We start from the raw sequence: 14,854 nt of genomic DNA, 5'->3' as shown, positions 1-14,854 counted from the left end.
TGCTAACCAAACTCTTAGCCTCCAGCGAAATACTCCTGAACATCAGAGAGGAGAGTACAACTGTTTCCATCTAAACATGGCACTCAGGTCCAGAGATTGTATTATTTTAAGCTACCTATGATAGGACAATGCTACTACTTCAACTCTAATATGGTTAACTACGAGTAAGAAACACTTGTGTTCAGCGCCAAGAAGACGAGAACATTTCTTTTGTATTTTAGTAACATTCAAGTGTTATTTTTTTTATTGGAATAATGATTTGTCATTTCTTCTGCTCATGACGTTTTTTCTCACTTCATACGTCTTGCTTCGTCTCCCCTCTTGTCCGACCTGGCCAGCCAGAAGCGTAGTGATACAAAATTTGAAAATGTAATTTGGCTAAGTTGTTTATTAAATATAATTAAAACTACAAAGGTTCTTGGATACACCGAAATAGCCATTATGTTTTCTCAGAACGGTATGTTCTATGTCCGAAAGTATTATATCCCTTAATTGTACCATTTAGAAGCACTATTTACAGACAATTCTTGGGGCCGTGCGAGCGATGTTCGTCTGCAAATGGAAGATGTTCCCCTTTGGTCAATGCACCAATATTTTTTAAAAGTGTAGTACGCCTCCATATGACAATGTAAATAGGTTTTATACTATATTTTTCTTGTTAAATATATTTTGTAAGTGTTATAATGTTTAAACAGTAACTGTAATACATGGCTAAGCAGGGATGAGTGTAAATAACTTGAAATTTGTATTGTGTTTACATCCCTTCAGTTTTTTTTCTGCTGGGCGACCTGCCTGTTTTTCGCATAGGTGTCTCCACCTGTCAAGCTTGTTATTTGTGGAGTGAGGAAGTTGGAAGTTTTTAATTATGTTTTTCTTTTAATGTCGTATATATATTATAAAGCATTGTTAGTGTGTCAAAAGATATCAGTTTGTTTAGAAAAGATGTATATAAATGGTGAGACATTGATATGTATGTGGTCAATATTCTCACTACATGTCATGTAAAAACATTAACGTTCCAAGTCATGACCTCATTTCAGAAACCCGAAATTGTTGTCAGGGCAAAACTGTTGGCCCATACAGAAAACTGCACATAGAAAGGGAGTCTACCTTTTTGGAGCTCCTAGCAGTTGAATAGCTACGGTTGACGGGGCGGTTATGACACACTTCGGTCCAAGATACGGAACTACGAAGGTGAACTACGGAACTACAACTTTAATTTTTACAATACTTATATATATAAAAAGGGGGATATCTCCTATATATCACCTACCGACTTAGGCATCATGTTAGCTCAATGGTACGAATGCCAGTATTGATCTCGGGAGTGAGATAGTCGATTTATTAAGCATAACTAGTTAATATTAAACTAGCTTCATTTTTTTTATTGTGAGATAGTCAGGGGATGTTCATGATACATCACACTACTACTACTATCAAATGACATTATCCTATAAATTTTACAATTATATATTAATAAGTGAAGGTGTTCAGTGCAACCGATATACACACGATGAACAGTACTCTTCAAAACTTCTCTCTGACAGATCAGTGAACTCATGTTAGTCAATTTTTAATACTCTCTCTGACAATGTTGGAACTATTACAGAACTTACCGAAAGGAGTAGGTTTTTTAAACCGCCCAACACAGAAAATGTTCATCATAACTTAAGTGTTGTGAATTCGACCATATAATTTTGTGGGGCTTGTTTACCACTCGCATCATCACAGTCATTACGTGTGATTAATCTGTGTCATACAAGCTGTAAAACTACTACCAGAACAATACTATAGCTTAGTAGTTACTTTCTAAGCGTTATATAATCGGGGAAGATGTGCAGCAGATAGTCGACAAGAAACCTTCCTAATGTGAAGAAGGGAGTGCACGTACAAAAGGGGAAAAGTACATGTCATAAGAAGACATCGCCAAGAAGAGGACACCATACACAAGGACAAATCATCGTTAATATAGATCAAGTGTGGCCCCAGACATTTGTCATTTTGAAGAAGCTACAAAAATTTATTGTTTTTTTTTCTTTCCATTTACATGAAGAAGTGTGCAGTGATATATATATATATATTTTTTAAGTGAAATTAAAATTCAAAACATCACACCTACTTTGGAATTCCTTTTATTTCTGGAGGACATTCTGATGTCCTGGTACGTTGACACGAAGAGGGGTAAGTACAATGTGCATACAGTGTATGATAATGTTTTCTATTTCAGGCAGATGTCGGTCGGTGGTTTCTAGGCAGATGACTGTAAATATTACCGCCCTGTAAATGAGTAATCTGCTGGTAGCCTTTGGCTCCGTTCCTCACTTTAGGTGGACACGCTACTACATTCGTAGCATATGAATCACAACGTTCAAGTCCCGCAAGGTAGACCACATGAACTATGAGACCTATGTAAATCTTTAAATCGGGCAATTTTTTTAAACAGCTTTAGAATAGATTTACATAGGGACTATTTTGATTATCAATATTAAAATTTCATTCAAGAGCCAAGTTTTTTGTCTCTACCCAAATATTCCTGCATCATAGTTCATGGGACCCACGAAGACAGATGATTTTTCCAGTTGTGAAAGAAGACCACTGTCTGAATAATAGAGGGAGACCTTAAGGTTTACATCAACAATAGTGGTGGCTCAACGTGACTACTTGTGTTCTGAGAGTTTCGCATTCAAGATACAAGCAAGCATCTCTGGGGAGTTGTTTCCATTCTCTCACAAGTGTCCACCTTATTCAATTGGCTTTCCCACCAAGGATCGCATACCACCTCTCATTATACACTGGGCACTTCTCATTCCTTTTCTTTGTACAACAACTAAGTATCACTAAGTAACTAAGTACAATAAAGCTAAACATTGAATTTTTATTCCCTTGCCTGTAAACAAAGTTCCTATGATGGTTTCAAACAGCTTATCCGATTTTGAAGCTTCCTCATGTTCGATCCCATTTCCCTGAGAAATTTTCATACCTCTCTTGAAAGTACTTACCGATATTACGCAGTCGTGAACTTTTGTCTTCAATGCCGTTTCTGAGATTTCCTTTAATTTCGTAAACAACATGCCTGTAATTTGTTCTGGCGAAAATGTATGTTCTTGACCTAAATAATTGACCTACAAATAAAGAAAGGATCAACAAGTTAATAACTGTAAGCACATTACCTTTAATGTATTATAAAAAGTTAGTTTTAAAATTATGGCAACAGCGTAACATGGTTTAATCAATATAGAAATGCATTTGTTATCGGACCCCTTACATTACAAAAGCATGTTTTTCAATTAAAGAGAAACTACTTTCAGCACCAAGTATTTAATATCATTACCAAAATAATTATAGTGGGCGTGTTCTGGACATAACTACTTTGTGTAAATCCAAATGATGTTATGAAAAATTTAATTGAGTACGGTAAAAATTATTACACTACTATCTTCCTAGTAATGATAATGAAGATACATTCGTCCCCCGCTAGTGTGAAGTTCACCAGACCATCCCGGGGACTACTCATATGTCATAGTCCCAAAAAAATTCGGTACTCAATCTTCCCCTAAGTTCTCAATTTCCTCCTATAACGTTCCATTCGATAGTTATCCTACGCTCTTGCTTTGTATACACTTGATATTTATTACAAATGGACGTAGCTGAAAATCTTACTACAAACGAAGATTGTCCCCAACAGCAGTAGCAAGTAAGCTAAAAAAAAACTATTACCGGAAAATTAGTGCAAAACCCTATGAAAAAAATGTATCTCCTACCTGCCAAACAATTTTACTCATATGCCACCTAATCGTGTGGCTTAGTATTTTTAGTACTAGCAATTAACTAATTATTACTGTACTTGTAACAACCTCAGAAATTCTAAACTTCCTGTTGATTAAGTAAATCTCGACACTTCCTTTTTTTATCTTTTGTATTATTAATTTATTTACTACACGGTGAAGAACAATGGCAACAGCGCACATGTTTCAATATAGAATTTTAATTAGTTCAGCAAATGCGTCGCTGAAATGATCTAAATCAGATTAAAAATAAAATAAAATGTGAAGGGGGAATGATACACAAGAATATCTTCATACTCTGTGAAAAAGACTGGAATGAGTTGTAGTAAATCATTTACTGTATATCAAATAAACTGTTGGTAACGGATCTCAATTTTGACATCTCTACCGTTTGTTGGTAGTATAAGGTCTTCAACTGAGGAAAGAGAAACTTTTCCTGTTTTACCACACTGAGATACTGAAAAAAAGTTTGAAAATAGTAAAATCTAGGAATTCCTAATTTCAAGATCACTTAAGATCTGAAGATCAATCTGAGTTTCCATACTGTAGTTCGATGCAGCAAAGTACCACTTCGTCTCTACTTCGTATTAAAGCGAAAACTGACATTGTTTTTAAGACGAGAGATAGTATCTAAAGTTATAATTTCACAAGTTCCTCTCTCCTCCCATTTTCAGCTGCAATTTTCAAACCAGTAGGTACAACTGGGAAATATGACTGAAATAAATGTGGTTCTTATACATTTGAACGTTGTTATCCTTTCCAGTCCTGAGACTTTTCAGTAAAATATTTTGGGATAGGGAAGAAAGTTAACGAGCATTTCTAAAGGAAAGTGAATACATTAGAAAAGAAATGTAATTTTTATCTATAAAACAGAAGAGGAAGTAGCTCAATAAAGGAACAAATAAATACATACAAATGGTCGACCTGTGCTGGCGTATTTTGTATGGAAGATCTTAATTTTCCAAACGTACGTATGTCCAAACGTGTGTGTGTGTGTGTAAATAAACTTACATTGTACTTAACATACGTTTGGGAAATTAAGATCTTTTTTTAAAAAAAATAATAAAATTACACGTGTCAGAGATTCAGGCTTCAATTTATGCAATTCACTTTACATAATTAGTTCGCATCTCATACAGAAAATAATAATAGTAATAATAAATTAATAAATCCTACAAAAACATATCATGAGAACAAATGTCCAGAACTATTTCATGATGTTTTTTTATATATTATTTATTAACTATATGGAATGAAGAGCATACTATGAGTTAAATATGAACAACAGATAATACACAAAGAGTGAAAATGTGCATGTCTTGACCGGGACTTGAACCCAGAATCTTCAGCGTACCGTGCCAATGCGTTAACCACAACGCTATCAGTCCGCTTCCAGAACAGCCATACATTATTTCACTCTTCGATGTTTTTCCACAATGAACAACTGATGTTTAGGTCAGACTAAGCTTTAATCAATGTTTTTCACGCGCTTACCCTAATTCCTATTCCACCATTTGGTTGTTGTATAACTTTGTATGGTAATGATTTTATTTCCTGTTGAACGAATGGATCCTGAAATTTTCTTCCTAGAAGTCTTTTGAAGCCATGAATGGTGTTTTTCATATTGGTTACCATTTGATTTTTTGCTGCGACGCCCAGAATTCTGTTTTTCCCAGTGAATGCTACAAATGATCTGCAAAAAAGTATATACATAATGTAAGCAAATAACAAATGAATAATTTATCTTTGATTCACAAAATTCAAGTACATATTTTCCGGTTGTGCAACAATTTATGTTGCTGAAAAAATATACAATAAATGTGTAACTTACTAATGTTGCAACTTAATCAATGATAACTTATTTTTATATTTTTCTTAGAAAACTGCCAGTGTAAAACATAAATCTCACGAAATAGTCACTTTACCTCCCAAGAAAGTAACTTTTAGCGACAAATTTGAAAAAAAAAAAAAAAAAAAAAAAGTAACTCGCTATGAGCCTTGATATCACTTTGATATAAGGGCGCATCCTAGGGGAGGGGATACAGGGCTTAAAAGTGATGTAAAAAAAAAAAAAAAAAAAAAAAAAACAGTATCACAAGCTCGACAAGTTAGGAAGATCAGACAAGGTATATAAACTCATCAAAAGTAGGTGAACACGTGTTTCAGTTTTTGAAAAGCTTGGTTTTAAGGGGAGCGGGAATTTTCTGTAATTCATTTTTTCACACTAAAGGCAAAGTTACCTCTCACGGGATTACAGTTTGAAATTAATTTTGGGACATAGTATCCACCCTCTAATATTGAATTTGGGACTAGTTAGCAATGCTTAGGGGCGTAGCCACAAGGGGGCTCCACCGGGTCCGGACCTCCCAAAAATTTTGAAACTCGACTAACATTTGTAGATTTTCCTAACGAACTATACTTGTTTAACAGAGAAATGATTGATGTAGGCTAAATATTTTATTTTACCCCTCATCATGTACTCTTTCTTTTCTTATAAAAGTTAATCATTGTATCATTTTTCCTGAAAATATAGGTGACAGTTATTACGAATTACCTATCGTCCTTTCGGGATCAGAATTAGAGAGGATCCATATTACATAGACGTACTGGACCCCTCTCAAATACTTTGGACTCCTCCCAGTAAACATTTCTGGGTGTAAAACTGGCAATGTGTTAGTTTTGACGTTCTTTGACTTTTAACTTCTGTTACATGTTGATCCTACATCTGGCGGGTTTTAAGGTTTGCTTTCCAGAACGTATGATTGATATTGTGTTCACCGCGTATTGCTTACAACCAAGACGGATGATTTGGAATGTATTTTTTAAGCATATTATATATATATATATATATATATATATATATATATATATATATATATATATATATATATAATGTGTGTGTGTGTGAGTTGGTGCATGTGACATTCGCGATTCATATATTTCTTTTGTATCAGCTATTTTTCTTTTTGTTTTTTTGAATCAGCTGTTTTGGTTTTTAGTTATTAGATTTACTTGCATTGTGTGCGCTCTAATTCTGTAAATAACCTACAAGTTCTGAGTGAATTCTATACCATGATTTCTGTAAATAACCTACAAAAAAAGCAAACTATTGAGAAGAAACTTTTTTTTTTTTTTTAAGCGACAGTAGATTTGACGCAAGAAAAAAAGCGCTACGTCTATAATTGATGAATGGTATTAACCAATGCTTTTTTTCTGCAAGAAAAGGTATCGTTACTCACGACAATTACTGCAACAGCTACACATATCGTCCGACACCTTCACTGTCTCTAGATTGCATTCTTTTCGTATCAACCACAGAATATAAGAGCGGCCGTTAGTCCACGTATTTGCTATTGTTAAACTGTGTAAGAGGCGGTAACTATGATACACATCAGTACACAATTTTCCGCACAGAAATTCAGATAAAGTTACTATAACGTGCATCTGAGAGAACCCACTTTCATATTCGCCGAAGATACTGCAATTGCTGCCACAGTACACTTTGGAGAAAACAGTAATTTTCTTTACGATATTGAAACACGAATTACTTTGCTTTCATTTAAGCGTTTTGTTGTTGTTACGGCAAGCGTCAACATCTGAACAAAACGAAGAAACTAGAAAGTGGCGTAAAGCGCAAACGTAATCGTATTGCCTTTCAATGAATACGATAAGCTGTTTCAATCTTCACCTCGATTTAAACTGAAAAATTAATTTCATAAACAAAAAACTTCAAAAATAGTTGTAGAAATTGCCTTTTTCTAAACTTCATAATAAAACATGAGAGTACTGTTGTGTTCCACAAGAAAGAAAGAAAAAAAAAACTGTTCCACGTCAAGACAGAAATGTTCGCTGCCAACGTAGTGCATTGACGTTTTTCAATTTGCAAAATTAACGAAGTTTTAAACAGACAATTTCTTAATTGTGAGGGAGCATTATTTTTCTTACATTTGCAAGGAGTGACTTAACAGGAATGATATTAAAGTAGACATCACTACTTCAATAAATGTTCAATGCTTTAAAGTTAACGCATACTGAGAAATCGATCCTGCATTACTTCAAAGTAGTACTGAGCAAATATTTCTTAATTACAATAAGAGGGATTCAGATAATCACCTTTAAGGGCGGTGGCACACATATGTTACCTTATTTGGCGATCAATATGTCACGAGATTTTGAATTGAAATTTTATACAACACATTATTCCCGGAACAGGAAGCCTTGTTTTAACGTTTTGTTGTCTAGTTGCGCAGTCGATTGCATGCCTACTTACCCTTTTATTAAGGCTTTTGTGGAAAACTATTAATATAAAGCTGATCAACAGTAGTTACATCGCAACATTACAAGCTACCGAAAATGGAAAGCGCTTAAATTGACATGTCAGTTGTTTACTTCCTAATGCTTTGTTGATTATTAACTTCGGTAAATTTTTTAGAACCCGTTCATATAGAGCAAAAACGTGCATGTTTTCATGCTTTATCAAGACTAAATATTTTGCATCATTGGTAGGTCGCTTGCAGAAAACTAAGAAACTTCTAAAGATAGAGATCCTCAGCTAAGCTGCTTGTCTTGAAATAGTAATCCAGTATCTTTTATGCCATCCCTATTTTTTGTTTTACCATATCCGGTCACATCCCTCAAGGTTTCAAATGCTCTACGTAGTTTGCTTCCCTCCTCCCCTGTGTCTTAAATACATCCAATACTGTTCTATTTAGTTTTAATTCTAGTACTTCTAAATTGCCTTTCCGTTCGACTCTGCTCATTTTCTTCATTTCTTTCCACGAGCACACTTCAGAAACATCAATAGTTTTTCACCCTTTTTGTTTAGTCTGTATGTGTGCCCTGGTATAGTAAAATATTTCAAACGAAACATTACATGTCCTTTTCTTAGCTTTTACTCAATCAAGACTCATGAAATACACTGCAATTTGTAAAACTTGCAACACCAAAGAGGAATGACGGGAATATGTTCAAAATCACATGCACTGTACGACATACGAACACAACAATTTCAGTCGTATGGCGGTTTACGCATCAATCAGATACTGGAGCATGTAGAAGGGAACAAGAAAATTGGAGGCAAGCATCACTATGCCTTTTCCACGTCAAAAGGTAAACAAATAGGAGATGGCATTGAAAGAAACCCAACTGGTGGCCCACAAGTAGGGATGGCCATTTCCGAAAAAAGAGTTTACCGGTTTCTGTAAATCACATTTTCCGTTTTCCGGAAAATTTTACGTCTTCCGTTTTTCCGGAAAATTTTCCGTTTCAGTTTTCAGTCTTCCGTTTTTCCGGAAAATTTTCCGTCTTTCCTTTCTAATTTTTCAGTTTCCGGAAGTATTATATTCCGTTTTCCCTGATAATGTGGTCATCCCTAGTCTGTAGGAACTTTATGGTATTATCGTCTTATCGTCTTTGACCGCTTATTTACGTTCTATAACAGGTATTTAAGCAGGGATATATTTTTTTTTTCAAGTCAAGGATGGACCAAAGAACACAGCAGATGCGTTTTGGAACCGGATGGTCAACTTGGCTGCCCCAAGTGCGGCGAAGGGACGTGACTTTTTTCTCAAGGCAAATTTCAAAACTTTTTCACGTTTTTTGCTTTCAAGATATCAGATTGAAACTTTGCATAAAGATTGTGTATCTCTGGGTATTTTTTTTTCTTTTTTTCTGTGTCATTTTTTTTTCTTTTTAGATCCCTACGTGAAACAGAGGCCGGGCCCGAGGGCACAAGTGTTACAAAGGGGTGATTTAAAAAAAAATCCGTTTTTTCCCGATTTTTCCGGTTAAGGTTTATGATACGGACACGTGGTACCGTTGGTAAATATGCCCCATCGCGAAAAAAACGAGGTATGAACCCTGATCCTACGATAAATAGTAAGGAAGCAGTAGCTGTTTGAGTGAAAGTCTAAAATTTACCTCAGAAAGTGGAAATCCTTAAAGGGTTAAACTTCTTGCAATCTGACGCCTTTGTTTCATTTCTAACTGATAATACATTGTTAAGAGCTCTTCTTTATTCTATCTCTCTCAAGCATTCCATGTATGCTGTTCCACCGAGTTTTAACTTGCTGTATAAGGGAATGTACGGCCAATCCTAATAACCTTTACTGTTTTTCCAGTTCTGACGTTGCCAAGTACTATGTTTAAAGTGCGAAACAATCCGACGAGCAAAAGTTAACATTTCCTCGATTTTTTCTATTGCAAGACCCTTATTTATAGAGAGTTCTAGAGTCTGAACAAAATGACATATGCTTGCATACGGAAGTTCTCGTACCGCACTTGTGATATTACTACCATTGTTATAGACAATTGCACGTATTTTATCTGAAATGTTACACTACTCTGCAACATGTGCTAAGTAAGTGCTGAGTTAGGTTTAACCTTGTGTGCCTCACCTCTATTTCAATTATTTGAAGGACTGAACTTATTGAGTTTAGATGGAAGCATATAGTGGGCTATAATTAGTGCTCTCAAACGGGTCGGGTTGTCGGGTCAGTTCACTTTGGTCAACTGAGTTTAGGTTGAGCTTAAACTCGGCTGGAGTCGAAAACTGCTGTTTTTCACTAGCTGCCTAATTAAAAATAGCAATTTTCAATTGATTTTACAGAAACCATAAATCTATTTTGAACACTTGCAGCTAATGCTTTTATGGTAAATGCTTATTTTTTGTAATTGTGTGTACTTTAATTTTTAAATGTGGAAGATTGATTTTACCAATCGACTTAAATATTAATATGTACGCCAATATGGAGTCTGGACTTAGAACAAAACTAGAAGTTGTTTAAGTAAGGCCAAAAGAAAGATTGGATATGGACGACCAAGCCCAAGCAGGGCTGCGGTGGCTCAGTGGTAGAGAATTCATCTCTGGTGCATGGTGTCCATGGTTCGATCCCAGCTTGTGCTAAGTAGGCTTTGTGGTGGAGAAACGCCGTGTAGTGGGTTTTCTCAGTGTTCTCGTTTCCTCCCACTTTCTTCATTTCATTCATTTCTCATGGTCACCATATCCCTTAGCCTCGGTGCAGAATCGAGGGACTTTAAACTGAATATTTCATTTTATTTCGCCAAGCCCAAGGACATCGATATAAGAACAAGATAACGATTGGATATGCAAGACGAATTGCATAGTAATCTTGCTCTTGGCCTTGTTTTGGTTATCACCAAGTAACGATGAGCATATTTTCTTGCTTTCCGTATAGTGTGAAAGACCATAATCAAAATCACACTTGGTCTTCATTTGTACCGATGAGGCGAGCATTCTTGGCTCTTGTATAGCATGAAAGACTACCAAGACTACGAAATGCAGGACCAAGACTTGACTGCAAGACAAAGAATAAGACGCAGTATTGATGACCAAGACCCAGGGAGCGAATTGTTTGAATTTCATTTGTTGGGCTGAAAGTGATGAAATAAAATTAGTACTTTATAATTAAATATAATACTGTATTTTTAAATTTTAAATTACAAAATTCATATTATGTATCTTCTTACGTGCAACTATATATACTGTAAAATACGCTTTAATTACCGAGAAAGAAAAATCAAAGTGGCACGGGTCCCGGAATCATAAGAACCTATTTTGGAATGAAAGTTGAAGGGTTGGAAAAAATTACAGGTGTTCTCCTGTTTCCTCAACCCTTATCATTGTAGTTAAACGATTTCCTTTTGTCTCCGCCTAGAGACTCTTGCTACTGCATTCCGAGAAGACCCCCTGCCGTCCGAGCAGGTGAGAACACTGACCTTCAAGAAAAACTTCGTCACATAGAACTAAAGCAAGAAAAAAAAATTTTTTTTTTCCACGTCGGACATTGGTATCAGTTATAAAAAGAAATAACCAAACCTCAAAAGTGCCAAATGTGTAAAACTCCGGTACACGTGGTCCGGGTTTAATTCCCAATGGGAGTGCATTTTGGCGTTCACCCAGTGTCGTGACCATAGTGCTCTCAAACGGATCGGGTTGACCGACCCGACCCAACTCGGATCGGGTCAGCTCGGGTCGGGTTGTCGGGTCAGGTCAATCAGGTCGGGTTGTCGGGTCAGGTCAATCAGGTCGGATCACGGTTCGGTCTTCAACCCGACCCGACCCGTTGAGAGCACTAGCTATAATTGTAATATAACTTTCCGTAGCATGCGAAGTCCAGCTATCTGTTGTCAAAGCAATCAATTCCTCAGCCACACTTCTCCTTAGAAAACAAGGCCTCAATACGGCGAGTCACAGTTTGCCTGGATGGTGACTGGTAACTTGGTCCTATTTCATTCATAAATTCAAGAAACCGAACTACTTCAACGAAAGGCAAAGGAAGAAGATCCTTTGGTACCATATTACTTATTTTACTCTGCTCTTGTGGGTGAACAAGGTTTAGGGTCTCTGAGATAAGACAGAATACTTTTCTGTTTCTTACGTACTACTATGTTCCCTTATTTGTAAAACATTTTTCCTGGGATCTTTGTTACTTTACATGCATTTGAGCTTGCACCAGGTGAAGCGATAATCTGAGATATAGAGGTAGAAGTACCTAGAGATTATCATGTACGTTTCTGAAATAAAAAATAAACACTTTGATTGCATTAGGAGTTGATAATTTAGTAACAAAACATGAATGTAGCATAGTAAGTAAAACTTTGAAATGCATACAAAAACATAGATAATAAGTCAGCATTGAGAACTGAATTGATGTATCGATGACTAGGTGAAATCGTCCTTCCGTTTAAGAGAAATTAGCGGAAAAAGTTATGAAGAGAATTATGTGGAATAGATCATTATATGAATAGGTGGCGCTAGTTTCAAGTAGTGTTACATACTATGGTATGTATAGTCAATAGTACCGGTATTTGAAATTCGTCACACTTATAGTTGCATAATGGTAACACTAGGGTACAGTGTAAAATTGAATTACATCAGTAGAATTGAATTTATCTTACGGGTTTAACAAGTCTATGGCACAGGTCGGGTGTAACTGAGTAATAACCTTACAGGAAAAAAAAAGTCGGGACGGTAGGGCGCTCGAATCGAACATCGGCCTTCTGAATGTTAATCCGATGTTCTAACTCCCGAGCTTAGTTGGAATCCGTAGTGTACTCCCGCCCATGAAATGATACAAGACTACTGCGTGTGGATTCTATAGAATCTAGGGCGCCGTTTTCTCTGTAACTTTGGGGATCCATTTAGATGCAGAAGGCATAGGGTTTTAAGACAAATTGAATTCAAATTATGCAAAATATTGTATATTTATAAATACAATGCGGGTTTACATGAACTTGGGGGGGGGGGGAGGTGCCCAAGATCCCCAAGAATCGGTGACCTTGACAGATCACCGTGATCATGATAAGCAATGAAGATTTTTTTTTTTAAATAACACACTGCCAGCTCTCTCTACTGCCAGGGGTCTGCCCTCAGGCACACGCATAATCAAGGATTCCCCGAAACGAATGATCCGCAAGCCCTCACGTAAACAGAAAAAGTACGTGATTAAGCAAGTGTACACATAGATGTAGCAGGAAGGAATTTTCATCGCTGATTTGCTCGACCTTCCCTCTCCTATCCACTGTCAAAGAGTGAGTTTCTATAGCACTAAATGGTGAAGAGCATTGCTTGATTTACTTCTTTTCGCGTAGCATTTTTCATTATTTTTCTTAATGTAAGACGACCAATGTCACTATCCCAAGGATGCAACAACTGACGCGAAGTTGAAATTGTGCAAGCAAACTCACTAAGAAACTGGGTAAACTAAATGAATGTCAGTAGTGGGATCGCATGATCGATACTGAAATGTGGCCAATGTGTGTGTTGGTACCAACATGCAGCTAATGGACAAATGTCAACATGTCCCACCACTGCTGGGACACCGTCCCACGTGCGAAAACTAGGAAAATAACGTTGTACATTCTGCTATTACATCTGGTGCACTTTTTGGTAGAAGGTAACTAGAACACGACTGTATCAATGTTCCTCTTTGAGACATTGTCCCACAGTCGACACATATGACAAGAAATCTCTTAATGCATGGTTCAAATTCTGATAGAGCGTGAAAATAACAGACGTGTATCATGTACCACGTATGGGACATATGACGTACTCGAAATATAGGAAAATACCTCCAGAAATTCGTATCTTACACACAGTGCAGATGCCAAGACAAAGACGAAAATGAATCAATTTGGCACATGTAACACTACTGCTGGAACACCATACATATGGAAAATAAAACGACATGAGAAATAGGAAGAAACGTCTTAAAACTGTGATTGTTTACAACTGTGCAGTAGGAGTAACAAAATTAAACACACAAGCATGTCGGGAGGTTGTACAAGCGCGCTTGCTAAACAAAGCGGGTACTCCTCAAAAAAATGAATACAGAGAAAGTGAGGCTCCCTCGAAGCCTCAGCGCTAGAGCGCTCGCTTTTGCTCGCGTGGTCGCAGTTTCCAATACTACTGTAAGCCCACGGCCAAAGATTCAAGACCCGAGTAGTTATTTTCCTATTTTTCGCACGTGGGACGGTGTCCCAGCAGTAGTGGGACATGTTGACATTTGTCCATTTGCTACATGTCGATATCAACACACATATTGGCCACATTTCAATATCGATTATACGATCCCACTAGTGACAGTCATTTAGTTTACCCAGTTTCTTAGTGAGCCCTTTGCCAAATTTCAACTTGGCCTCAGTAGTTGCATCCTTATTGGTATGCAACTGTGCAGATCATATTGCATCGGTTTGAGGGAATATTATTGGTGAATTGGCAATGGCTTTCATGTTCTTGACGCTAATTCTTACATTTCCGACGCTATGAACTCACGTTTACTGAGTATGAGTGCATTTCTGGGCATTTTTTGTTAAGTGTTTCCACACATGTGAATCACCCTGCTTCATCTGTTGTGCTCTACCGATACTCCAGATGTCTTTCTAGAGCATTGGAGTACAAATTCGTTACACTTAGTACTCAGAACGTCACTGTTGGCCAGCCATCTGTACCTGGCGATTATGCGACCACACACAACGGACATGAAGGTGTCCGCCATTTTGTATTTGTTCCAGATATCAACTTAATACAAACGAATTATTGTTACCTG

At 36.7% G+C, this 14,854-nt stretch overlaps 1 protein-coding gene across 1 annotated transcript in view; it reads right to left on the bottom strand.

Moving 5' to 3' along the window:
- LOC145680703 (heat shock 70 kDa protein 4L-like) overlaps positions 1–14,854 on the bottom strand; it is a 119,902-nt gene that overhangs the window by 70,901 nt on the left and 34,147 nt on the right. Inside the window, exons 2-3 of the mRNA XM_081751622.1 lie at positions 5,280–5,478; positions 3,000–3,122 (exon numbers count right to left, since the gene is read on the bottom strand). Of these exons, the coding sequence (XP_081607748.1) occupies positions 3,000–3,122; positions 5,280–5,478 (322 nt within the window). The remainder of the gene's footprint in view (positions 1–2,999; positions 3,123–5,279; positions 5,479–14,854) is intronic.

This window comes from Thermobia domestica, chromosome 3 (assembly GCF_964235325.1).
Source record: "Thermobia domestica chromosome 3, izTheDome1.hap1.1, whole genome shotgun sequence".
Classification (NCBI taxonomy): domain Eukaryota; kingdom Metazoa; phylum Arthropoda; class Insecta; order Zygentoma; family Lepismatidae; genus Thermobia; species Thermobia domestica.
The sequence above is the reverse complement of the archived record's forward strand: the minus strand, read 5'-3'. Positions and strand labels throughout refer to the sequence as shown.